At 45.3% G+C, this 27365-nt stretch overlaps 1 protein-coding gene across 2 annotated transcripts in view; it reads right to left on the bottom strand.

Annotated features, from left to right (window-relative positions):
- Nucleotides 1-27365, bottom strand: part of nlgn4xa (neuroligin 4 X-linked a) — a 73658-nt gene that overhangs the window by 10547 nt on the left and 35746 nt on the right. For both annotated transcript variants that reach the window (XM_086147836.1, XM_086147835.1), the window contains exon 4: nucleotides 2242-2427. In XM_086147836.1, the coding sequence (XP_086003962.1) occupies nucleotides 2242-2427 (186 nt within the window). The remainder of the gene's footprint in view (nucleotides 1-2241; nucleotides 2428-27365) is intronic.

Here is a 27365-nt window from a genome sequence, read left to right as displayed (position 1 = left end):
AAGTAGGTTTTGAGCACGCGGCAGACGTTTCCCACAAGGCCCGGCGAGCATTACACAAGCCCACACCACCGCTGTGGTTCATGCATGGTGTATCAGCTAAACTTCAAAATCAGACAGACTCCTTCAGCAACGTTCTGTGGCTGCATTTCTTCCTCACTCTGAGGCAGCACCACAACAAGACGCTCCCAATTTACGCGAACAACATCAATAAAGGAGGAGGGGGATTAGCCGGCGTCCGTCACCGCGGCAACCCTTTCATCCCAGCATGACACTGCTCAAACACCCTCAAGTGGGCACCAAGAACACAGAAAGTAGACCCAAAACTGTGAGGACAACTTCAGCTGCCCGGTTCAGGGAGGGGTTTTGGTTGGAGGTCAATCTTCCACATGCCTGGATCTGCTCCTCACAGGGAAGGTCTGGTCTGGGACCTGGAAACGGACATCCTACCTTTCCAAGCCCTTAGATACTTTTTTCCATCCTGGTGGAAGTTTGGTCTTCAGCCGTCCACCTTCACTGGTGACGGTCCAGGTGTGCTCTGTCAGTCTTGGTGCTTCAAATTACCATTAATGCTAAGTTCAAAAAAAGGTTTTAGCCATGGCGACAGAATAGAATAGAATAGAATAGAATAGAATAGAATAGAATAGAATAGAATAGAATAGAATAGAATAGAATAGGCGTGTAAAAGGGAATATATTAGGGTACAATGCAATATAGTACCACAACAAAGCATATTATAGCATTTAGAAAAAATAGAATAAAAATATAATAATATAAAAATAATATAAAACTAGAGTATGAAAAATAGAATAATATAAAAAAGTAGAATGAATAAAGTAAAATAGAATAGAGTAGAATAGAATTGTGTTATCATTGTATAGTTTAGTATTGTACAGTATAGTAGGGTAAAGTTAGAGTAAAGAGTAACCAGTACAGTGTTCAAAATAGAATACACTAGAATAGAACAGGGTATAGTATATTAGAGTATAATACAGTAGAGTAGAGCACAATAGAGTGAAACAGAATAGAATAGGTACAGTGTAGCATAGTATAGCAAGGAATAGAATAGAATAGAATAGAACAGAATAGAATAGAATAGAATAGAATAGAATAGAATAGAATAGAAAAATGGAGTAGAGTAGAATGGAGTAGAGTAGAATCTAGTAAAAGAGAATTGAGTAAAAACCACCAGAGTCCTAATTTAACTGATGTACATCAGTCACTGTTTCTTCGTTTGCATGTTTGGGGTATCCAAATGCAGCCTTTTCATCCATGGGATGTGGATGTGTTTTTCTTGCTGCTCATTTATCTTCCAGGGAGAAAAGCCAGTCTGCGGCGTCTGTCTGCTTCCATCAGCCCACATGAATGCATAAATTGAGTCCACGTCAAAGCTCATACCCGAGCTTAGCAATTAGCTTACTGGGAGAAAATGAAGTATAGTTCGCACTTTTCTTGCACATCAGTCAGTACTTTGAACGCTGTTGTTGACCTCAAATATGAGAAGTCAAACCCTCCCCAGTGCCTAGCAGAACCTATGCACGTCTTCTTGCCAGAAGACCTGCCTTTGATTTGCTAATGCAAGATCAATATTTGCCGTTTTACTGCTTATTTGCAAAAGATATCCTCACCTCCTGTTGGGGGCTGAGACCATTAAACACAAGATCTTCTCTGCATGTCGCTAATAGACACCCGCTTACCTTCACCTTCTAGCCAATCACAGCACAGCAGGGGGGCGGGACATGCTTGGACTATCCTTCGAAAATTATAAGTCCATTAGGTGAGGATGTTCCGGAGGACGTTCAGATACTCTTGGGTGGATTGTTCCTTTTCTGTTTGTTTAAAGTCCTGCACCTGGTTACCACTGATGGTCTTCAGGGATTTGGAACCCCAAAGCATTTCCATTAATTTATCATAGCCTGAGGGAAACCCCTCCACACTGTCTGATTCTTCTCCACGCAAGGAGGAACTCTTCATTCATGGACTTTGACCCTGATATGTTTATTGGTCCACCATAGATTGCTGTTAAATCATGATCAACCTTCTGGTTGTACTTTCGGAGGCCACCTGTCCAACTCCCACCTTGTCAGAACAGAATGAGACAACTCCAAAGTTCTCAAAGACTCCAGTTCTCCAATGAGAATCAAAAGTGATAAACTCATTAATTGGCTAGAAAGGGAGTCCATCTCTGGAGGTGCCTGTGGGTGCAGCAGAGAGGGGAACAGATTGAGGGTGCATCAGACGTACCTTCAGAGTAATGTGAGAGCGTGAGCAGGCTGACACAGGATGCCCCGGCCCCGGAGCCGAACACAGTAACTCGCTTTGGGTCTCCTTTGAAGGCTTGGATGTTCTCCTTGATCCATCTAAGAGCATGGATCTGGTCCAGCAGGCCGTAATTGCCCTTGGCCGCCTGGTCTCCGGTGCTGAGAAACCCTGTAAGATAAGACACAAGGACCTTGTTCACTTGGCTGCCTTTTTTAATCTTTCTCAAAATGTACAGTATAACCAGATACAGATCACTGGACAGCAGCACTACCAGGCACAGGAACAGCTTCTTCCTTCAAGCATTCACTTTGATGAACGCATATATACCTACAACAGCTCATACTCACACCTGGATCTGATCATCTCCTCTACACAGATCACACCTTCACCAAGATGCAGACCTTCTACCAGCTCAGGTCACCACACACAGTGACTATCTGCTGTTCACTGTGCATACACTCTGAGAATTGAGGCTTTTAGAACGATGTAGCTAATTTACAGATTAACTACGGTAGCTTCCGCGTATGAATAGTGTATATGAGTGACATGCAGTCAGTAGAGGCAGGGGAGGCCAGGCCTCACCTGTCATCATGGAAAGAAAAAAAAGCGAAAAAAAAAGAATAAATTAAATGTTTATATATTCACTGATTTGTACCGTAAAGTTATTTTCCACGTAGCTTCACCATTTTTAGTTATTTTTTTTCAAGATTGTGAAAAAAATTGGAATATGAAAAGGAGACGTGCGGTGACGCCGCTAACAGCTGATCCCACTATGGAATGCGCAATAATTCTGTTAATTGTGCTGCCATGCTATGCACTGAGACCATAGTGCTGTTTCTGTGGATGTCAGTATTAAATAAAAAACACTTTTAATATATGAACTAAATTTCCATAGTTTAGTTGATGTGTCTAATGTTTTTTGTCAACAACTGTAACGTGTTTCTCGTGTTTCTCGTAATCATAAAACGACTGCGGAGAGACACTAAGTGAGGCACGCAGTGACGGGGCCTCATGGTAGGCGACACCGCTGATCCCAGGAATCCTTTTTACTACTTGGCTACAGAATAATAGAATTAGCAATAGCAAGCTACAGTAAAGAGTTAGCAAGTCAAGCGCAGCCATACAACTATTTTTTATGCCAATCTCATAGGCTATATAGCTCAGATATGGTGAGGGATGAATATAAATCTCCTGGGCAGATTCTCAATTTTTGGCCCAGAGGGATGTCATTCTAACTGTTCCTGAGGCAACAAAGTTGCTCCGGCCGGTAGTCACCATTCGAGCTACAACAGCATCGCTGGAGTGGTCACTCTCAGCACCGGAAAGACTCAAAACATACAGTCGGAACAGGAGCGATCAAGGACGACTGTCTTCGCTCAAACTGATTCCCATTGAGACAGAGAGACTTTAACCCTCATATTATGTTAAGGGTCAATTTGACCCATTGGGTCAATGGGTGAAATGGGTCAAATTGACCCTTAACATAATATGAGGGTTAAAAGTGAAGAAAGCAACGGAAAACTTCTACAAGCAAGTGATCGATGCTTTAGAAGGAGCGGTGCATGGACTTCACTTATAAGTAAAGGTAAGAGATAATAACCTTTCTTTCACATGTGCTTTTTTCTATGCAACAGTTTGTATATGTAAAGAATGTTGATATGATATTTTAAACAAAACATGTCAACTGCTGCTAATAAAATGGTGAATAAGCTACTCTGTAGGGTTCATATGCTTGTAAATCTGACTGTGTTGATGTCAGTGCCTCACCAGCCATGAACCTCACCACAGGTCACTGGTGTATATATACACTGTATGTACTGGATATATAAATAAACTATACATATTGTATATATACACTATATGCCCAACATACTGTATCTGTACACTGTACATATTGTATATATACATTGTACATGATCTGATACACACACCTGCTGTAAACATATATACTACATATATGTACACCTGTATATGTGCAAAGTGCATACTATGATACGTATCCCTGCATACACAATGTCTATACATTATACATATTTGTATTGTATATGTGCATTACTGTACATTCTGTATACATACACTGTACATATTGTAGAGATACATATCTATGCTGTACAAATTATACATCCAGTATATATACAGATTTACTGTACCTCTTTGATAGTACCTCTCACCACAGTACTGGTTACAAAGCTATATTTTATGGCGTTTCGGTGATGAAATAATGGTGGCGGCGTGAGTTTGACTTTACTTTCGAAACACCAACAACTCAAACTTGAACATCTGGAATCACCCTTATATACCCAGCTTAACCACGCCCCCCTAGCCCTTAGTCCCCTGAGGTGAGAGGCCACACTTCTTCGTGTCCGCCACACTGCCCCTACCACGAACGCCATGCAGGAACTCATAAAACACAACTAGCCCTGCACAAGAGTCCTGATGAGTCTGTCGAAACAGACGCCACAACCCGTCAGCCTTGGCCACCATGTGAAGCGGGGAGGCCCACAGACTGTTAGACCACCTCATAATCTCCAGACGTTCCACGGTAGCAAACTCCTCCCTAGCAGTCGCTTGTTTGGCTGTGTCCAGGCGCCTTGCCCGCGTGAAAAACGGCAGCCCCATGCTGGGGATAAAATGATCCACTCTGTGTCATGTTGACCCAGTGGAAAACTTGGGCGTCATCAGCGATGAAAAATCCACCAACAGCTGTTGATAAACATCCCCTGAAACCAAAAAATTGGCTTGCGTAGGCGGCCAAAACCCATCCGTCCGGCATGAATAGGTGGCAAGAGACACTGCGTCAATAAGACAATGGTTTGCAACATCTACTAACAGGCCATTGTCGCACAGAAAGTAATGGCAGTGATCACTAACTCCCACTCAAAATGGAAGCCATATCAAAGCAAACCGACAACGACCGTGAACCGCAGGTTTCTATACGGGACCCGTTCACAGCGGGCCGCTGCCTCTGGCCTGAATGTCTGCACGCGTCGATGGAAGTAGGCTCTTCTGCGACCCAGAGTCAACCAGGAACCTGAGCCCGGATGTTGAGTTCCTGATGAACAACAGCTGGGTGTTACCTCCGGTGCCCGCAGCTGCTGCTGAATGCCAGCTCTGCCATTTCCCAGCCGGACGAACAACCAGGGGGGAACACACCGCCGTGCTCTGCTGCTTCCTGGTGGAAAAAACTGATGCCCATTCTACGGCTCCTCGGCATCGACACCTCAGCCACGACGGCTGCATCCTTGTCTTCAAGCACCGTCCCCGAGGGCTGTGGTGCCGCACTCTGGACGACAAATTGCCTGGACATTAGCAAGATGCGCTTGGCTTCTTCCACCAAGCCACAGTAGTCACCGGCGGCCAAACTTCGGGAGTTCGCCAGGATCACACAGGATTCAGACGCTGACGCAGAAAAACATGTCAAAAAAGGACCATCGCACACTTCCTCTGAGTCAGACATGCTCAGCTTGGGGTCACCAATGTGGCGTTTCGGTAATGAAATAATGGCGGAGGCAAGGAGGCGTGACTTAAATTCAAAATACCAACAAACAACTGAGACTTGAACATCTGAGATTGCCCATATACCTGGCTTAACCCAGCTCTTAGTCCTGTGGGGTGAGACGCAGCACCCTTTTGTGCCTGCCACAACATACGTTTTTGTGTTACTGTACTGTTTATATTAGGATAATAGTACTCTAGAATTATAGTATTGGGTAAAAGACCACACAAGTGGTTGTTTACCTTCATCACATCGGTGCGATGTGTGAACAGACAGATCCACAGTTAAGCTGGTTCTGGTTCTGAAGTGACCTCCTGTTTGCTAACCCTGCAGATACTAGTACAAGCTATCTTTTTCACATAGTACAAAAATACTCCCTCTCAGTCCCATCTGTCCCCCTGGCAGTGGCATCATACTTTTTAAACAGATTTTCAGTAAAATATTCCCTGGTAAGAAGTTCAATGGTTACCCGCTCTATGTACTTTTATGCTGCGTCTTGTCTTTTACCACTGAGCAAATACTCGCACTGCTGTACTTAGTCTACTCTGAGTACATTCACACTGAATCAATGATAACATTGACAAGAGCAGTGGAAATGATGCACACACAGACACACACAATAGCACATGCACGCACGCACGCACGCTCGCTCACACACACACATACACATACACACATCTATTATAGATGTTACCACTGGGTTCTCTGTTGTGTAACAGCATCCCATACAACAGAAGTGGAAGTGCCTGTTGCTGGGTGAAATGAGACACTGACATTCCTCATATATGTTGTCTGTAATCTACAGGGTGCGATGGATGAATGAATCCCCAACAGCTCAATAAACGGGAGAACCCAGAGAACCCGAAGAACCACCCCCCGGAGGGCAGAGGAGGCCTTTGCCTTCCCAGCCACTCTGTCTGGCAGAATACAGCACCCCTTTTATCCAGAACCTGTTGACAAATTAGCAAATGCTCCCTAAACCCATTAGGTCTTGTTTCTGGTTGCTGTCACCGCGGCAACCAGGGAGAACTGGGGGGAAACAGGGGCCAAGCCTGGCGGCAGTGAGCTGACCCAGGCAGTGTAAATGACAAATAGGATGAGGACTGCTGGGCAAGAAAAGGTATGTGTGTGTGTGTGTGTCGGAGGGAGGCAGAGGGTTGGCCTGTGGCTTCTTGATAGAGAGTAGATCCAGTTTGTCATGGTGAGGAGCAGGGGGTGATGGAGAGAGGGGGTTAGCAGGATGACCGCAGGACAATGCTCTCCTCCACCTTTTCATACCATCCCCTCTACCAGCTGCTCCACCCCTTCCACCTCTTTCACCACCACGGCCTCCAACCTCCGCCTCTTGGAGTGATGAAGTGGTTGAATGGAGGCAGGTGATTGGCTGAGGGTTAGATGGCAGAAAGAAAGATCTGCAGGAAAATGGACCTCACATAGATTCATTCCTATTCCTTTTGGTCTCATCATCTCCAGTGGTGGCTTCACCATAACCTGCTCAGATTTATACCGAACACCTTGTTCCTGGAGAACAGTCCTCTGATGGACAGATGACTCAGTCAGGACCATCCTATATTCCCAGGGGTGTTGAATTCCACTAACATTGTTTAGAAGAGAGGGTAAGGAAGAAGGAGGTGGTGCTCTCATTAGGATATCCAACCCTCCTGCTGATGCAGGGTAATGGAGGAGGTGGAGGTGTCACCTGACCGGGAGGACTTCTTCAAATACCTTCAGTTTCCATGATGAAAGAGCTGACAGTTGTAAGTTGTGGGAGACTCTCAGCAGTGATGGATCTCTTGTGGGCGTAGGCCGAACAACTCCGCCCCAAGCTTTCATGTCACTCCGGCCCATAGCCCCTGGTTCCTTCAAAGCAGCTCTGAAGCTCTGGAATCAACACCACATCCTACTGCTGAACCTGCCTGCTCTTCCTCTCCTGCTTCAGCGGTCCTCCATCTAACCCTATCATTTCACACCAACTGCCTTCATGTGCTCTTTTCCTCAATTGATAAATCTTTTTTCTGGTCTCATGTCTGGATTCCAGTGAGAAACCGGGACCTCAGTGAGATGAGGCACCCCTGCTGGCTGGATCATGTAACTGCAGCTGTCATTGATTTATCTAACATAACATGAACCAACTGAAGTATCTGCTTCCTATCCAGACCTTTCAAAATTAAGCATACACAACTCCCTGTGTATTACACTTCTTGTTGAAGAACAGCATATTTATTTTGAAAAGTGTGATCCTCTGCAGCCGGAAACACTGTCCAAATTTCAGACAAAAAAAAAAACTAATTGTGATTTTCTGTACCAGATGAGGGATAAGGTTATGGCCATGCATGTGGGTCAACATGGAAACGTCTGTTGATGGCCAGAAGGTACCTCCAGTGACACAGTGGTGCAGTCAATAAGAACCAGGGTCTTCCTTGGTTCACGGGCCTCGTTAATGAAAGAAATAAAAATAAAATTGAAGAGTGGCTCTCTGCACTCGCCTGTGATTCGCTGAGAGGCAGCAGCAGCGAGGCTGCACAATGAGCCAGGCAAGGAGAAGGATGTAGTTTTAATTGAGATGATGACAACTCAATGTTCTCCCACTGCAATAAAAGTCCTCTGAGCAAGAATAAAAATAAAAGCCTGGGAGAGCGAGGTATGAGAGGGAGTGCTCGTCAGGAGCAGGATTTGATCCAAATTCCAAATACAGATAAAAGGAAGTGAATGAATGAATGAATTGATTACTTACTTTCTAATTTTATTTTTTTCTTACTATATGTTTCCAAGGGAGGGTAGCAACCATGGATCCCGGTAACCCATGTTAGCCAAACACAACAGTCCTAGCAAGTTAAAAATAAAAATAAAAATAAAAATAAAAATAAAAATAAAAATAAAAATAAAAATAAAAATAAAAATAAAAATAAAAATAATAACTTAGGTAGCTATGATAAACGTAGTTAACAGGTCACCAGCAGTGTTTGGACATGGATGGGTAGGAGGTTGGAGCTGCCAAGCAGGAGGTCTGGAGGAAGACCAAATAGGAGGTTTACGGATGGAGGGGAGGAGGACAGGGAGCTAGGTGGTGTGAGAGGAGAGGGTGAGATGGAGGTGGGTGATTGGCTGTGGAGACCCTGAAGGGATCAGCCAAAAGGTGAAGAAGAGTAGGCGGGTTCAACAGCAGGATGTGGTGATATTTCCAGAGCTCCAGCTGCAGCCCAAAGAAGAAGAAGAAGAAGAAGAAGAAGAAGAAGAAACCAAAAGCCCAGTTTGAAGACCAGTTCTCTCTCTCTTCTCTGGCAAAGATGTCTGCAGCATCGCTGCAGTCTGCTGGTTTTCGGTCATCTCTGAACATCATAGCTGGAATGTTAGATGATCATTATGTCATCTTTTCCCTGAAAACTTCACCCAGTCTTCTCTGAACATTTTCCTGTCTGAAGGTTTGAGAAGAAGCAGCCTGAGACGGCGGTGGCAAACTGGCCCGAACAACACTAACTATACACTGAGAAGTGGCAACATAATTTGGCTACAGATGTTTTCTGGCTGAAGGGCCATCTGAGATGAAAAGGAGGCTTCATGGAGTTATGTCACCTTAGACATAGAAGCATCCCTCTCTCCTCTGGGAACAGGGCTATAAAACCTGTGTTTCTCCAACATCTCAATAACACAGTGAAACATTAAATCTCCCTGTGTCTGCATGGGGTTCCTCCAGGTTCCTCACACAACCTAAACACATGACGGAGGTTCACCGGAGACCATACATTGTATGAGGGGGAGTGTTTGTATGTTTCTATCTGTGACCCTGTGAACTACTGGTTGAGGGTGAACCTGCCCCCTGCCCAATTACAGCTGGGATGAATAAGTGAATAGATGGCTTGATGGCTGGCTGGCTGGCTGGCTGGCTGGCTGGCTGGCTGGCTGGATGGATGGATGGATGGATGGATGGATGGATGGATGGATGGATGGATGGATGGATGGATGGATGGATGGATGGATGGATGGATGGATGGGTGGATGGATGGATGGATGGATATTTAGATACAGATCATGGTCCAATCAGAGGGATTAGGTGTTGAGAAGAGGCTGAAATTAAATGTGTATAATACACAACTTCACATAGACAAACACACAGGCGTGTGCACACACAACTGCGCACATACACATACACGCACACACATGTACACACGAACACACATACTGTATGCACACATGCACAGTCATCCTTTTGCTGCTTCCTTTGGAACAGTAGATGACAGTGACCCCATTCGTCCTCAGTCTCAGAGAAAAATCTAAATCAAAATTAAATTATATAAAATAAAATGTTCTCCTTGCACAAACAGGGTTTCAAGGATTCTCCGACGTGAAAGTCGATTTCCTGACAGGAGCTGAGAGCTACAGGAGTCCAAGCCGCTATCTAACCCCTCCAGCTGGTTGTGGGTGGACAGCAGAGCCTCGGGACAGAGTGTACATTCAAAAGTACCTCCAGATAGAGTAATACTTCAGAAGGTTGTACTTTAAAACCACATATGAAAGCGTGAAAGCTGAATAGATCTGCTGTATGAAACATGTAGATCATGTCTGGCCTGAAATTTTCCATGATCCCATACCAGTGACCCTTGAAATACTGTAGGTCTTCTGGATTAGCCTGAAATGAATGCTGTGCATTATATTGATGTGATTGATACAGAATCTTCATGCATCTGGATCACCTGCTCATTGGATGGCGAGGGCTAAATCAGCAGCCAATGATGTTCCCTGGTTTCAGCAGAGACATCTTTCCATGGTGGCTAACGAGGAATCGCCACGTTTCTCTCTTAGCGAGCAGGACTTTGATATGAAGACGCTTCTGCTCCAACAACAAGCTGAGGTTCTGCTTCTGTTTTTGTTTGTCTTCTCTGAGAAGTTCTTCACTCTATCAAAGGAAACTAGCTCATCAGCGAACTGGGACAGCAAAAGCGCAGCAGGCACAAATTTGTTGTGTGTGTGTGTGTGTGTGTGTGTGTGTGTGTGTGTGTGTGTGTGTGTGTGTAACACAATACCATTAGATCATACAGCACATCAGACATGTCCAGTTTACGATATGTATTCATACTGCTGGAGGTGTGCTGAGGTATCTGGCACCAAGATTTTCACAGGAAATCCTTAAAGCCCTGCAACCAGCAAGGTGGGGCCTCCTTGGACTGGACTTATTTGTCCAGAACATTGCAGAGGTGCTCGATAGGATTGAGATCACAGGGGTCTAGAGGCCAAGTCAATGCTTCGAACTTGTTCTTCTGCTCCACAAACTTGTTAGTGGTCTCAGCAGTGGACAGGGGCCAGCAGGTGTGCTCCCTGACTGATCCATGGCCTAGATCTGTATGACACCTTTGTATCAGGACTAGCATTAGCTTAATCAGTAATTGGAATGGTAGTGGCTCATCTGTTGGACGCTCCCCAAGTGCATCAATGAGCCATGGCTGTCCATAACCCTGTCACTCTGTTCTCGATCTCCACCATCCCCTCCTAGGGGACAACTATTAGACAACTATTGCTGGACACTGAGCAGGAACACCCCACAAGAGTTGCGGGTCCAGACATGCTCTGACCCAGTGGACCTCAGCATTCTCACATAGATCCTTACACTTTACCATTTCCCTGCTTCTAATACATTAGCTTTGTGGATAACATGTTCACTTGCTGCCTGATGATGAAGAGGTGATCAGTGATGTTCCGTTCAGCAGTAAGTGGTCATAATGTCATTCCTGATCAGTGTATAACAGATCACAACAAAAAAGGAGAATACCCTCTTCAACCGTATCCCCTTTGACCAAAGTCACACAACCCAAAGACTTTCAGAGACTTGGTCAATCAAAGATATGGTTGCTCACGAGCTTTGACTTGTTTCCTAAAGAATTGTGAGATGGAAGAGGGAACACACCCGAGAGGCTAAAGGCAAGAAAGTGTCAGAAATCACATCTTGTAAAGTTCCTGTCTGCTCCTCTGGGGAAAAGGGATGCTGTTAAGATCTAGAGGGATAATCATTGAAACAAGTACCAGAAGATAGAAAACATTGTGGTTTGAATTAAAAATGCAAAACAAAGAGTTGTTACGGACCCTGAGTACAGGGCTCCCACTGCTGAGCCGGTGTCAACATCACTACAAATCATGTGCCAAGTTAACGATGTAATGCTGAGATCTACTTGCAGGCAGATGGCCAATAAAGAAGAAATATATATTAGAGTAATGAATACAAATTAAGGTCCAGCATGCATTGCAAAGCAGTAAGAGCAAAAGTGAGCCAAAGCAGTTATCACTCTATCAGCTTCTTTGCACCTTATCAGTGGTGTATCACTGGTTTAGAAAGAAACATACCAGATCCCGTAGACCCCCTGGTCCCTGAGGACCCCAAGCACCCTCTGGACTCTCTGGACCCCCTGGACCCCTGCAGTTTGCCTTCCAACCCAAGAGGTCCACTTCATAGACACCAACCTCTATTATTCCCTCTCCCACCTGGAATATTAAGAGTCCTAAATCTCTATGCTCCTTGTGGACTGAAGCGCTGCCTCATGTGCCATCCTCCACAAGCTCACCCACAAAATGACTTTTCTCTATTCCGAAGGACCGCACCCTGGCACTCATATCTCTCCCCTCAGGTGTCCAGACTGAAGACTTCTTTCCATCCAACTGCCATCAGACTCCTTAGCATCTGACAGAAGTCTACAACCATGGACAACCTCAGAAAAACCAGGTCGTCTCCACTGTTTACAGATAGATAGTTGGGTAGATGGATGTGTGGATGGATGGATGGATGGATGGATGGATGGATGGATGGATGGATGGATGGATGGATGGATGGATGGATGGATGGATGGATAGAGAGTGGATGTTACACCTCACAGAGTGTATGGTGGCCGTTGCCGGAGTGTATTGTTAATATTTAAAGATTACATATTAGCTATTACAATATCTTGTTTTTTTTTTCATTTCAGATTCATTTGAATTACCTGAGGGGGCAGCTTAAACACACACACATACACACACACACACACACACACAATAAATACATGACAAATTCTGGGATTATACTATATTTTGACATCATGTGGTGGGCCAGATGGAGGGGGGAGGGGCTGGGGGGGTGAAAATCCGATTGCCCCGGAAACGTCACGGTTCTTTACAGAGTGAAACTGAAAACACAGAAAGTTTAGCTTGTGAGACCGTAAAACAACATGCATGTCTCCTCAGCACAGCACCTCACTACAGGATGGCATGGGGGTGGAGGCGTAGCAGGGCGGGGGTATCAGAGCAGCAGTGACACCAGCTGCCACTGACAGACTGAAGAGACAGACAGTTCTGTTCTTTGAAGAGAAGGCACATCACATTTTTCAAATTTTGATTTAATTCATTTTTGTTTGATTTATTCTATTTAATTTTGTTTGATTTAATTCTATGTTTCAGTTTCATTTTTATTATGTCGTTTTATTTAAGTTGATTTCATATTCTATTCTGTTTTATTTATTGTTTATTCATTCTTTTATTTATTATTTTATTTTGTTTTTTCATTTTTTCTATTTAACATTTTCTTATTAATTCTATTTTTTTAATTTGTGTACTTTATCGTACTGTGTTCAAATCTATTTTATATTATTTTATTTAATTTAACTTCATTGTATTTTGTTTTCAACTTGACTTTAACTTCCAATTTATTACATTATTTCTTTATTATAATGTATTCTCTTCTATTTATTTTGTTTTCTTCTTATTTTATTGTATTTTATTGTATTATATTTTATTTTATTTTATCTTATTGTAAAGTACTGCGGTAGTCGGCAGAGCATATTTGATCGAACGTATAAATCTTTCAAGGGGCCTCGCAGTATTTTGTTTTATGAATAAGTAAATAGTGAATATATCAAACTAAAAAGAGCAGAGCCAGAGTGTGTTGTCACACACACACACACACACACACACACACACACACACACACACATACACATACACATACACACGAACACACACGAACACACACACACAGCAGATGCTCCTATTTTCAGTCGGTGACATATGTTCATTAAAATGTCTTCCACTCACTTAAATCAGTTCTTCTCAAAACTGTGCCAAAGTTTTTATTTTATTTATCTGGTTTCTGCGCAGCGAGCGTTTTCACTCTGCTGATGTTCAATCTTTGATCAACACTCGCCGGTTGTTTTTCTGCAGGAAGGAAAAGGAAATGGAACAAGAGGCTCAGAGGAGATGGTCAGAGTGGAGCACTAATTCAGCTCCATCCTAAAGCAGCTTTTTAATTTAACCTCCATCATAATTCTATATATATCATATCTTTTATTTCATATCATATTATTATTATCATAAAAATGTATATTTTACTGTCGGATGATATCTTCACTGTGATCCGGGACAAAAGTCTGATCTGCAGGAATGACGTGACGGATCTGACTGAGAGGAAGGTGGACGACATGATGAGAAAAAAACAATCAAGTCAACTATGAATGTATAATAAATAAATATTAAGAATTAAATGAGAAATAATTAGATAATAAAAAAAATAATGAATAGATATATCTGATGGGTATAAATGACAAGCCTTGACTATCTTGACCATACATGTATATATATGTATATATACAGTTTATACTATACATACTGCATATCAGTATTTGTGTGTGTATGGATATATATATATATATATATATATATATATGTGTGTGTGTGTGTGTGTGTGTGTGTGTGTGTGTATATATATATATATATATATATGCATATATCCATACACCGTATATAGAGTTTATATCTAGCAGAATAAAGAACAGTGGAACCTGCTACAGCCTCCACTGCAGCGAGCCCCTCTCAGCAGTGAAAAACTGTATTTGGTTCCACATCCATTCAATCGGGACACCACTGCCGCCATCCTCTGCCATTCACCGCCATCCTCCGGGCAAGCCTAAACTCTTTAGGGTTAATTAGAATCTATCCGACATCAGATGCGGACATTTGCAAGGCTTCTAGCGCCTGCAGTGGCGTTGGCGGGGGTCAAATAATTGGTAGGCACAAGCGGCCGTGCAAACTGCAGGCTACAGTCAAACATGGAGGCAGGGACTGCGGCAGCCTCCAGGTGTGGTCAGTCCAGGTCAACTGACAGGAAGTGATCTATTCACCACACCAGTGTCCAAAGCAGCTTTGCATCCATTCATTTTGTTTCCTGTTCTCTTAGTCCTCCGCCATTACTGACACTCCATCTCAGAAGAGAGGCAGAATCACAGTAGTCTGCAAGCCACCGAGGAAGGAACGAAGGAATTAATGAGTGAATCAATCAATCAATCAAGCATGTAAACAAGCAATCAATGATTGAAATCAGTGAGTGACTGAATGAATAGTGAATGTAAAGAACAAAATGAGAGATTATTGCACCTTGACCCCCCCCTCTACTTCCACCTCCACCCATACCTCAACCTCAACCTCCATCCCCACCTCCACTTCCATTTCTACCCCCACATCCAACTCCAGCCCCACCTCCTCTTCCACCTCAAATTGCACCCTCGCCTCCACCACCACCTCCTCATTCCTCTGTCACGTGACTTCGCTGTCGACCCCTTTCTTAGTATTCAAAAGCAGTTTGTTGGGCAGCCAGCTGTGGGGGTTCTGTGGAGGATTGGAGGATGGGGGGTGTTGGTGGAGGAGGTCTGGGGGGTTGGGTCCAGGAAGCGAGGTAAAAGCATCCATTCGGAACCATGCATATGTTTCAGTGCTGGATGGCCCCTGGAAAACACCCCTCGATAAGACAGAGAGGTCACAGATGACAGCAGAGGCTCAAGAGCCCACAGTTCTAGGGACGATGGTTTGATTATAATTGGATATGCAGTGACAAACTCAGCAGCAGAAATAAAGAGGAGGAAGCTGGACGCTGGACACACATCATCTCTGAGGCTCGAACTGGGTCAGAAGGCATTAAATCCTCTTGTTCATGAGCTGTGCGAACGTACCCACACACACACACACACACACACACACACACACACACACACACACACACACACACACACACACACACACACACACACACACACACATACACACACACACACACACGCACACACACACACACGCACACACACGCACACACACACACACACTGCCGTCACCTCAGTGCACACCATCTGTCCTCGAAAAGCTTGGCTATCAAATCCATCAGGGTCTAATGGGTCAACTTCCACAGAGCTGCCAGATGCACGTGGAACGGCCAGCCTGGAGAGACAACACACACACCTACACACACACACACACACACACACACACACACACACACACACACACACACACACACAGGGAATGACATCACCCCTGGGATAGTGGGGGGCCCAGTTTCCTCCGCATCACATTGATTAAGTTGTCGTCTGCCTAGAGAATTACTTTTTACTATGGCGACAACCTTTCCCAGGTGCAAAGGATAGCGATGCGAGGATGCACCCTGCATTTATCCAGCACCCGGTCTCTGCATTTTCTTTTTTGTGTACCAAACTCTTTGTCATCTCTTTTCCCCTCCTGTCAGTCCAATGCAGGAGGGCTGGGGCTAAGCAGTATTGGAGCAATAAGCACTGCTCACTACTATGACTTTGTATGCCAACCTCCAGAGTGGGTGATCTTCACTTCCTACAGTGTCATAGCAACAATGGAGGCGGTGTTCTCTCCATCATCCAGTCTGCTACGAGTTAGCTTAGCTTAGTTTGGCTTAGCTTAAGTTTGCTACGGCTCTGCCATTATTTACTCTCCATCCTCTGTCTACATTCAGGGGATACTGAGGGGACTGAAGAGAACAGAAAAACGTAGAGAGAGAGGGAGATACAGAATAAGGGAAAGATAGAGGTAGCAAAGGCAAAACAGGCGTACAATGATTTGTATGCTTGGTTGGACAGTAAGGAGGGAGAAAATGATTTACACAGGTTGGCAAAAAAGAGAGATAGAGATGGAAAGGATGTACAGCAGGTCCAGGTTTAGATTAGATTAGAATCAAGCAAGCAATGTATTGACAGATGCTAGAAGAGTGATGGGAAGATGGAAAGAGTACTGTAGCGTTCTAGTCAGGGAAACACCTGTGTGACGGTTAATGAGCAATAGCTGTTGTTGGCCAAAGCCACACCACACAACCCTGCAATACAACTAACTGCTCCCGCTCAACTCCAGGTAAAAAAAAAAAAAAAACAGAATTCATTGCAAACCACGCCCACAAATTTCCCCCCAACCCCCCAAATCATGCAGAAAACAAGCATCAACATAAACTCTAACATTCATGACTCGCCACTATTCTTTGAAGAGCTGATGAATGAGGAAAATGAAAGAGGGGTAAGCTAAGAAGAGGTTACTCTAGAAGAGCTGACAAAGTAACAGAGATTAGTAGAAGTGAAGTGAGGAAAAATTGAAGAGAATGAAGATTGGAAAGGCAGTTGGTCCTGATGATATACCTGTGGAGGTATGGAAGTTCTAAGTGTGATGGTGCCTGTTTTTAAGAATAAGGTGGATGTGCAGAATTGCGGCAACTATAGAGGGATAAAGCTGATGAGCCATACAATGAAGTTATGAGAAAGAGAAGTGGAAACTAGACTGAGAGCAGAAGTCAGCATTTGTGAACAGCAGTATGGCTTCATGCCTAGAAAGAGCACTACAGATGCAATATTTGCTTTTAGAATGCTAAAAGAGAAGCGCAGAGAAGGTCAGAGGGAGCTGCATTGCACTTTTGAAGACCTAGAAAAAGCATATGATAGGGTGCTAAAAGAGGAACTCTTATTGCATGAGAGAGTCTGGAGTGGCAGAGAAGTATGTTAGACTGGTGCAGGACATGTATGCTAGCTGGAAGACAGTAGCGAGGTATGCTGTGGGTATGCTCTATGCCTTGAACAAAGAATTCAAGCAGGAAGTGGGACTCCATCAGGGATCAGCTCTGAGCCCCTTCTTGTTTGACGTGGTGATGAACAGGCTGGCAGATGGGGTGAGACAGAAATCTCCATGGACCATGATGTTTGCTGATGACATTGTGATTTGTAGTGAGAGCAGGGAATAGGTTGAGGAAAATCTTGAGAGGTGCAGGTATGCTCTGGAAAGGAAAGGAATGAAGGCTTGTCACAGCAAGACAGAATATGTGTCTGAATGAGAGAAATCTGCGTGGAACAGTGGGCTACAGGGAGTAGAGATCAAGAAGTTGGAGGATTTCAAGTGCTCAGGGTCAACAGTCCAGAGCAACAGAGAGCGTGAAAAAGAGGGAAAGAAATCAGTTCAAGCAGGTTGGAATGGGTGAAGAAAAGTGTCAGGGGTACTATGTGATAAAAGATCAGCCAGATAGAAAATCAGCCAGAATGAAAGGAAAAGTGTAAACGGCAGTGGTGAGACCAGCTATGCTGTATGGTCCAGAAACACTGACATGATGAAAAGACAGGAGGTAGGGCTTGAAATTACAGAGATGAAGATGTTGAGGTTCTCTTTGGGAGTGACGAGGATGGATAGGATCAGGAATGAGTCTATCAGATGGACAGCACGTATTAGATGTTTTGGAGAGAAGGTCGGAGAAGCCAGACTGGAATGGTTCAGTCATGTACAGAGGAGGGATAGTGAATATAGTGGCAGACAGATGCTGGAATTGGAGCTGCCAGGCAGGAGGTCTTGAGGAAGACCGAAGAGAAGATTTATGGTCGTAGTGAGAGAGGATATGAAAGTAGTTTGTGTGAGAGAGGAGGATACAAAGAATAGAGTAAGATGAAGAAGGTTGATTCGCTGTGCCAACCCCTTAAGGAAAAGCCGAAAGGAAAACAAGAAGATCCTCTGTCAACATTCAGGAATCATAGAGCTTTACCGCCAGCCGGAGTGTGTTTGAAAGGATGGGCAGAGGTCAGGACCTGCACAGCTGTGTGTGTGTGTGCGTGTGCGTGGACTCCCCGGGGCTTATGGAGCAGATGAGTGGTCAGAAAATCTGTCCAAATTCCAAAAAACCCCTTGGCTGTCTGTTAAAGAACAACGTGTTCCGGTGACAGCAACCAAAGATCTGCCTGGTGAACCAGTCCAGGCCCTGGTTAGAGGAACTACACCTTCCTTCAGCAGATACCCTGATAAAGAGCAGAGGATGAATAAACGCACCCTCTTGGCATGTGAAGGAACTGTTTCAGAAAATGAAGGAATAAATATTCATTCTTCTCTGAGGTTCCATGAACTGCTTGCCTGTCATCTCCGTGAAGGTGAATCAGAGGTGCAGTATCTCCCCTGGATCAGAGAAGACCAGGATAAAACAGCTGCAGCATTTGTGTTGTGGAGGCAGAAATGATCCAGCGGACTGGAGGACCGCCAAGGCCTGTCCAGACCATTCTTGGTCAGAAGGCTGGAGAGATCACCATAAATAGAAAATAGAGCCGTCAGAGTTGGGGGGAGGGGGGAGTTCAACCCTGGGTATAAATATCCACTCTGTCTCAGTTGGCTAAGCCCTGTTCCTCTTATTTACTGTTGCTAAGTTGGACAAGCTGCCTGAGTAGTCAGGATGTTCTCAGTGCACCTCACCAGACCCCTGGAGAAACATCATGTCATCCCAGACAGAGGGGTTTATGCTACATTACTAACGCTGCAATCTGTAGTTCATCCACACAGACTATGTTGGCTTAGCTGGCTCGCTAGTTACTGTCAGTAGCTGCTAAAGTTAGCATACAGAAAGCCAAACAATAGTTAGTAATAATACATGCATACATATCAAGAGGCATACAATGAACCTCCTCCATCTGTTTAGACTGTGGAAGGAACCCAGAGAACCCAGAGGAACTCCACACAGACAAATGCAGGACATGGAGACTCCACACAGAAAGCCCCCTTGTGGGAACCAAACCAGGGACCCTCTTGCTGTGAGGAGGAAGGGCTAACCGCTGCACCGCCAAGCACAGTCTAGGCTAAGCAGCTAACACCTGCGAACAGCAGCATCCCGTTATTCCACATTTAAAGTTCTAACTCTCCTCGAAGCAAACAGAGCTGAGCCTGTCGATCTTCTGAGGGTCCAGCAGATGGGAGAATGTCCTCAGAGCTTCACCCACAGCTGTACCACTAAGGTTGCAGATGGGCTGGGTAGTATTTATCTTAGCTTCGCGAGGTAACAGTGGTCATGACTATAGGAGCTCCAGGGATGACCTTTAACCTCATTAATGCTAACAGGCAAGCCATAAATGGATCTCCTAGGGTTTCCTTGGAGTCAACAAAGATCTGCTGTTATGATATTGGACTTCTGCTTTGCACTCTGAGCAAAGGGTTTAATTCAGATGAGAAAACATCTTGATGATGTTTTGAAGTGACAACTTCCACCTCCACGTTCTATCTAATGAGAGCTTCTTACGGGATCAGATTAAATATCATTCTTACTCCTGAATCAAGTCATCCTCACTCAACATTCCCTTCCTTTTGTTTGTCTTTTTTCATTTTGGAAGCTCTCCATCAGCTCAATCAGCTCCATCACCTCCATCCCCTCAACCAGTTCCACCTCTGCGCTGAGTCAACAGAAGCTGTGACTAAAATAGAAATGGGGAATAAATAATGCAAACATACAAGCGTGTCAAAGCAGGTGCTAATCCACCCACTAGCAGCTCGTACGGGAGGCTGATGGGGGGGGGGGGTATCACCCCCAACAAACAGTGTGTTATGAATACCACATCCCTGCATTCTCATTAAATTGCTGTTACTTCAACATCCTTCAGGAGAACCTCAGGGAGACTCATATTCAGTGGAGTTCTGTGATTGGATCCACACTGAGAAGTTCATCAAACATTTTGGCTCAGAGACCTGGTTTGGGAGAACCAATATGATCACCTCTGATATGGAGCTCTGATATGGAGACAGTGACTGCCATCCCATCATCAGCTGATGGACATTTTTATGGTTCTTTAACAGCTCCTCCACTTCCATCTTCTGACTGTAAGTCTGAAGGTACACTCTTTCTACTACTTAGCATTAGCTTGCAGCAACAGGTGTTAGCTATAATACAAGAATAAGTAAGAGGACTTTTACATCTAAAGTATTGATGTCACCTGGGTCAAAGTACCCAATTCGATCACTTTAGAAGGAACGCTTCTTTGACCTTCTTCTCTTTGGGCTGCTCCCATCAGAGGCCATGGCCCATCACCTGCCTCTGTCTAATCTACAGCCAATCACCTGCCTCCATCTCACCCTCGCCTCTCACACCACCACCCTTTCTCTTCTCTTGCCCTCCATCCATAAACCTCCTCTCTGGTCCTTCTCTAGACATCCTGCCTGGCAGCTCCAACCTCAGCATCCTTCAGCCCGGATCTTCATCATCCCTCCTCTGTCTGAGTCCGAACCCTCTCAGTGTGACTGTATCTCCAGATATATATCTCTCTATACATATAAAAAAACAATCTGAAGACTATCTTTACTCTGTTGTGTTATTGACATACAATGAAAACACAAACTGTCATCATCATTCCGCCATCCTTTACTTCATACTTGGACACATTGTCTCAGGTCTTCAAGCTCATCTCTTCACAAGGACCCTGCTGGCTTTCACATGAATCCTGGCAAAGCTTCCCTCGCTGCTTTGTATAGCACTCACAACACGAAGCTCATCGGAGGAGAGGAGGAGGTCTGCGGGTCTCAGAAGGCTCCTAAATTATAATTCACATCGTCATGTTTTCACAGGTGTATTATCTAGCTTTGAAAAGACTGGCAACAAACAAAGCAAACATTAAGGAAATGGAGGTTGTGTATCTGGGGGCCTTATTGGTATACAGCCATGCTAACTGTGCACCTAGCAGTAGCATTCACCAGCAAATGGGAAACAGGTATGAATTAAAGAAGAGAACATAAATTCTTGAGAGCCCTGCTAGGTTTCAGCAGTACCTGCAGATGTTGATGGCCTTTCTAGAGCACCTCAATGGGGGCGGGACTTCCTGGTCCTTGAAGGCAAGCGTCAACAGAAGGAGGCTCCAAGGCCAGAGACACAAAATACACTGTTCATGACAAATATGGGTTGAACTAATTAGCACGTGCGCTGGTGCATGGGGGCTATGCACGTAGGTTCACGTAGAAGAAGCACACATCCGTTACAGACTTCACAGATGGGGTTATGCGAATGGAGGAGGACTCGCCTTCATTAGGATTCAGACGGGTTAATTAGGGAGAGAGTTAGCAGCCGCCGCCACTGCTGCAGCCTCCACATTTGTGTCTTCAGAACATCAAAGCAGTGCTGGCCCACTAGGTGGTCGGCCATTACACTAGTCTCCATCTCTGCCCTCAAGTTGTTGCGCGACATCGTTGGTTAATCAGCTTTGTATCTGGGGAACGCTCCAGCCCGGCAGATAGCATGGAAATGAGCCACCATCTCTGCAGTGGAGCGGCTCCGGGTGAGGTCTGAAGCTCTGTGGTGGTTTGCTGCTTCACAGTGTCGACAGACATGGGATGGATTCCTGCAGGCCTTCTCCAATCCTGCTATGTTTTTTTCAGCAGTCTCCCAGGACAGAAAGTTTACCCACAATTCATATCTGGCAAGAAGCTGGTAATCCTGTTTGGTTTTTTAGTTGGGTGGAGTTTGACTAAGATCAATTGATAAGCTCCCCAGAAACCATGGAGTTAGTGATGGTTGCTGCCTGCAGGTGAAACAGTGAATGATGGTGGTCTTCTGGTGGAAGAGGGTACTTGTTAACGTCCTTGCCCAACAATGACCGCTGAAGACCCCCACCATCAACTGAGAAGTGGCAAAACACAATCTCCAGGCCTCCAACTAGACTGGACCAGTAAACATCTCATGATCATTTAGGAGGCCAAATAGGTCAAAGTCCACTTTTGTGTGGCCTCCTGACTCAAGGTCAGACAATTGATCAGTGTAGTCCTACTAAAAAATCAAAACTTTCACTTCTCATCTGACCCTTTGGGGAGAAGAAATTACCTTCCACTTCCCTCCACCTCCTTCCATCTCCCTCCATCTCATCCAACACTGTACAGGTATGTTCGGTATCATCAGCGTGGGGGAGGATTTGGGCTATTTTCTCCCAGATGTTCATTTTTAGAGGCGTTTGAATTTCTTTCTAATTATGTCTGCCCAACCTGCAGTTGACCCCCTTCTTTCTCTCCCTTTCCTACTCCCACTACCTCCCGCTCACTCTCTCTCTCTCTCTCTCTCTCTCTCTCTCGCTCTCTCTCTCTCTCTCTCTCTCACTCTCTCTCTCTCTCTCTCTCACCCTCACCTTCTCTCACTTTCTCTCCCTCCCTCCTTTTATTATTGTTCAACCAGATCATCTGAAAATGACTTCATTCTGTCACCCTGCAGTAGTTCCCAGGTGCAATGGAAGCACAGAACATCACATTCCTAGTTGTATAACTGGTTAAAATTGATGGATGGATGGATGGATGGATGGATGGATGGATGGATGGATGGATGGATGGATGGATGGATGGATGGATGGATGGACGGACAAGGAAATTGTCACCACTTATATGGTCCTTTAATCACCACCACACTGGATCATCCATTCACCCGCAGATGGCGGCAGAGCTGCCATGAAGGGCACTAACCAGACCATCGGGAGAAGCTGGGGGCTCGGTGTCTTTGCAAAAAGACACTCTGGCATGCAGCTAAGAGTAGTCAAGAATCGAACTGCCAACCCCTAAATTCATGGGGACACCCATTCTACCAGCTGAGAGCCATATCTCCTCATGAATCTGAAAGCAGCAAGGTGAATTTGTCAGGTCCAACAACCCGGAGCTACTGAGGCCTCACTTGAGCTGAAGATGTGAGACACCACTGGCCTTTTGTGAGGAAGGACTCAGAAGGTAAACCAGACGCCAGGACGACTCAGAAGTCAAAACCAGACCCCTGGGGGGACTCAGAAGTCAAACCAGACCCCTAGGGGGACTCCCAGGGTAAACCAGACTCCAGGAGGACTCGGAAGATAAGCAAAACTCCAGGAGGACTCAGACGGTAAACCACACTCAAGGGGGCACTCAGAAGGTGACCCAGACACCTGGAAGGCTCAGAAGGTAAACCAGACTCAGGAGGACTCGGGGATGTAAGACTTAGAGCTTTACTGTTCTTTGGAATCCAGTTGTTTTGGACTTCATCAACTCCTGATCTGTTCCTATAAACTGGACCTTGCCATACTCCTGAGCTGAGGTCTTTAACACATCAGAGTTCTCCCGGTTAAAGTGAGTCAAACGAACAAAGAACCTCCAGCTAGGTCAGTGCCGGTATTCGAGCCCACCGCCTGTATTGATATGTTAAACCCAGAGTTCGCCGTCTCATCACATTACAGCCTCAATTTCAATACCTTTGCCGTGCAGATACAGGAAATGAGAGCCTGCACTTCAGTCATATCCTGCAGGGGTGAGGACGGCTGCCTTTGTCACAACAGCTCCCTGAGAGCTGAATGAGGCGCCACGCCAGCGTTTCTGACCAATTGGAAAGCATCACCCATCCAGCTTCTTTGTTCGCAGACTTCTTTCAAGTCTTTAGAAAACACAGTCATCCAGCCAGCCGACGTTCAGAGCTGGTTGGAACTTGCGCTCACAGCAGCCCCAGAGCCCTCGGTGCCCCTGTGACTCAACATCCAGGGGCGTTGGGTGTTGGGCAGGTGGCACCTCTGGGTCTGCAAATGATGGCATTTGGAAAGAAGAACGTAAAAGTGGCAATAATGACATCATAATAAAATACAAGAGATTAAGGTTGAGATAATCTCAACCTTTAATCTGGAGGCTTCAGAACTGTTCGGGGCCCCATTACATCCCAAAATATACCCAAAGTATCAAAGAGTACTTACCCTGCTATTAAATTCTGATAACATTTATTTTCACACTAAATCCTTAATTATCTGCTCATGTATTTTCTGATAATTGGTAATTAACTTTATATCATAACGAGTGTGTTTCTATCCTTAGGAATCAGGACTAGAGCAAAAAGAAAGAATACTCAATTCAAATCTACGCTCATTGAACCTGACACCTCCTGGACCTGGACCTGGACTTCCTGTGACTGACTCCTGGACCTGAACCTGGAACTCCTTGGACTGACTCCTGTGCCTGGACCTTCTGCTGCTCCCCCTTCCAAATCAAGCAAACTAAGGCTTCCTCTCTGCGACTGAGTTTGTTGGAAATTCATTGCCGGCACGCAATTATGTGGACTGGCCCCTGTTTATAATGTTATTAACTCAGAGGGAGTCTGTCACACCCCACCATCTGTGTGCGTATATGTGTGTTATTATCGCCTCTAAATTGAGGGGAAGAGAGTTGGAAAACAACAAAATCTACCATCATGAAGGTCAAATAATAATAATAATCACAATAATGAAAATAATTATAATGGCCAGAAAGTGGAGCAGAGCTAGCCCCACCTCCTCACACCCAGGATGTCCTTTGTTGGATTCTCACAGGTTAACTTTCGTGGAGTCTCCACATTCTCCCCATGATAAGCTGTACAGAAGACCAATGAATGAAGGAATGGATGACCGCATGAAACATATGACTCCTTTGGCTGGAAGGTGACCAGCAAGCAGCCGGCGGCTCATCTCTGAGTTATTTAGAACTTTTTTACTACAAAATTGAAAAGCCTTCTGGTTTTCACCAGAGGACAATAAACTGCAAAATGGATGAACAAGTGAATATTTAAAAACAGTAATTCTTCCCCAATGATGCTTATACCTCCTGTTCCTATATCTGTTGACCATGAGTCAGAGGGGGGGGTCAAAGATGGCAGACGACCCTCTCAGATGCAGTGGCAGCCATCACTGAAAGGCCCAAGGTTGCCAGGACACGGCGGGCGGCACAGGGTGGCAGTGGCTGCGGCATCCACTCAGCCTGAAGACACCTGTTGGCTCTGAGCGGCAGAGGGTTTGTGGGCTCATGAAATGACGGTCAGGGACGGCATGGGTACAGGTTGATTCTGAGTACCCGTCAAACCCTGCCTTCTCCTGCGACGTAGCCCTGAGAGACCAGCTGTCAGCAGGTGTTTGAAAGCAGGGAGATGTTCCGGGGGACAGGTCGTGACGCAGACTGGGATGTGGACGTGTTCTCTGCTGGTCCTAGATCTCCATGGAGGCTCAGCTCGGCGTTGTGACAACATTGACCTTTAAACGCCAGGTCGGGTTAGACGCCTCCAAGGTTACGTAAGAGGAGGGACCCTCTACAAGAGCAAGTGACTGGGGGTAGGGGGGCAGCGATGTACGCCAATGTGACGTGGCATTGCCATGGTAACCATTCAGTGATGCGACAAAGAAGGGGGGAGTTATGGGGTGTTGGGAGTCTAATTTACCCCACAACATTTTATCACATCATTAACCCAAAGGTTGCTTTTTACTTCTGCGCTGATTGGCTGCCAAAGCCCCCCTCACTCCCCCTCGCCCCTTCATCCCCTGGCCATTTATCACCGTGGCGACTCATTTGTGCGGCACTGCAATTACAACCGCCAAAACAGGTAGTTGGAGGGGGGAGGGGCGTCCAAGCCAGGAAATGCAGAGGACCAAGCACAGGAGAAGAAAAACAAGGTGTTCTTCATGTGATTTTCAACCTGATTTCTCTTCATTCCCACATGGATTCCATCTCCTCAGCAGAACTACAACCCCAGACGGACCAAGAGATCTTGAAACTTTCTTTTCTACCAGTGATATGTTTCTGTAAGGAAGCTCCATGTTCTTCCCATATCTGCGTGGGGTTCCTAAGGGTTCTCCAGGTTCCTCCCACAAGCCAAACACATGAAGGAGATTCAGCCGAGACCCCGCATTGATAGCTCCAGCACCCCATGGCCCTCGGTGCTGGATAAGCTTTAGAATGAATGAATTAATTAATTAATTAAGGATCCATTACTACCAAACCTCATTTACTGCTACACTTCTATGCAACAGTCCTTCACTGATCTTCTGTTGACAGTGTCAAATTCTGCAGCTATATCTACAGTCTGTCTGAAAGCCAGGTGTCTTGAGGAGCATCTGCCTGACCTGACATCCTGGCATTGACATATTCATGAAGGACGAGGGAGTGAGGATCTGCGTGGAGCTAAGATGTAAGTCAGAGGCATGGAAGTCCTGCTCCATGTTAAAGCACACAGAGATACGGCTGTCATGATAATGTGTTTTGCTGAGGTGAAACATGACCCCCCCCCCCCCCAAAAAAAAGGAGGAGGATGGATCACTGGCTGTTTTTCTGTTTTTTTCTTCTATTAGCATGAAGGAGCTACTGCAGCTGCAGCCCTAGGCCTTCCTACATTACAGTTGCAGGCAGAGAAGATCTGCCGCTGACAGGGGGGTCTGACCTCCTCCAAGCCTCCAAGCCAAGCCTGTTCCCCAAAGAGAGTCATGGAGAGAGGTAGTGGAGGAGAAGGAAGAGGAGGAGAAGGAGAAGAAGGAGGAAGAGGAGAAAAGGGAGGAGGAAGAAGAAGAAGAGGAGGAGGGGGAGGAGGGGGAGGAGGAGGGGCTGCAGTCCTGGGATGGACACATGGCTGAAGAATACAAGAGGAGACCAAACCTCAATTGGGGGAAGAAGAGACAGACTGGAGCTGCAGGCTGGGTGGAGGATTACTCACTGTTCTACATGTCACTGCTGTGTTCTGTGTTCTTCTTTTCATTCATCCATCCATTCATTAATTCAATCATTATCTACAACGCTCACTTAGGGTCTCGGG

Source organism: Fistularia commersonii, chromosome 6 (genome assembly GCF_037954325.1).
Source record: "Fistularia commersonii isolate RoL2024-O1a breed Wild chromosome 6, RoL_Fcom_v1.0, whole genome shotgun sequence".
NCBI lineage: Eukaryota > Metazoa > Chordata > Actinopteri > Syngnathiformes > Fistulariidae > Fistularia > Fistularia commersonii.
The sequence above is the reverse complement of the archived record's forward strand: the minus strand, read 5'-3'. Positions and strand labels throughout refer to the sequence as shown.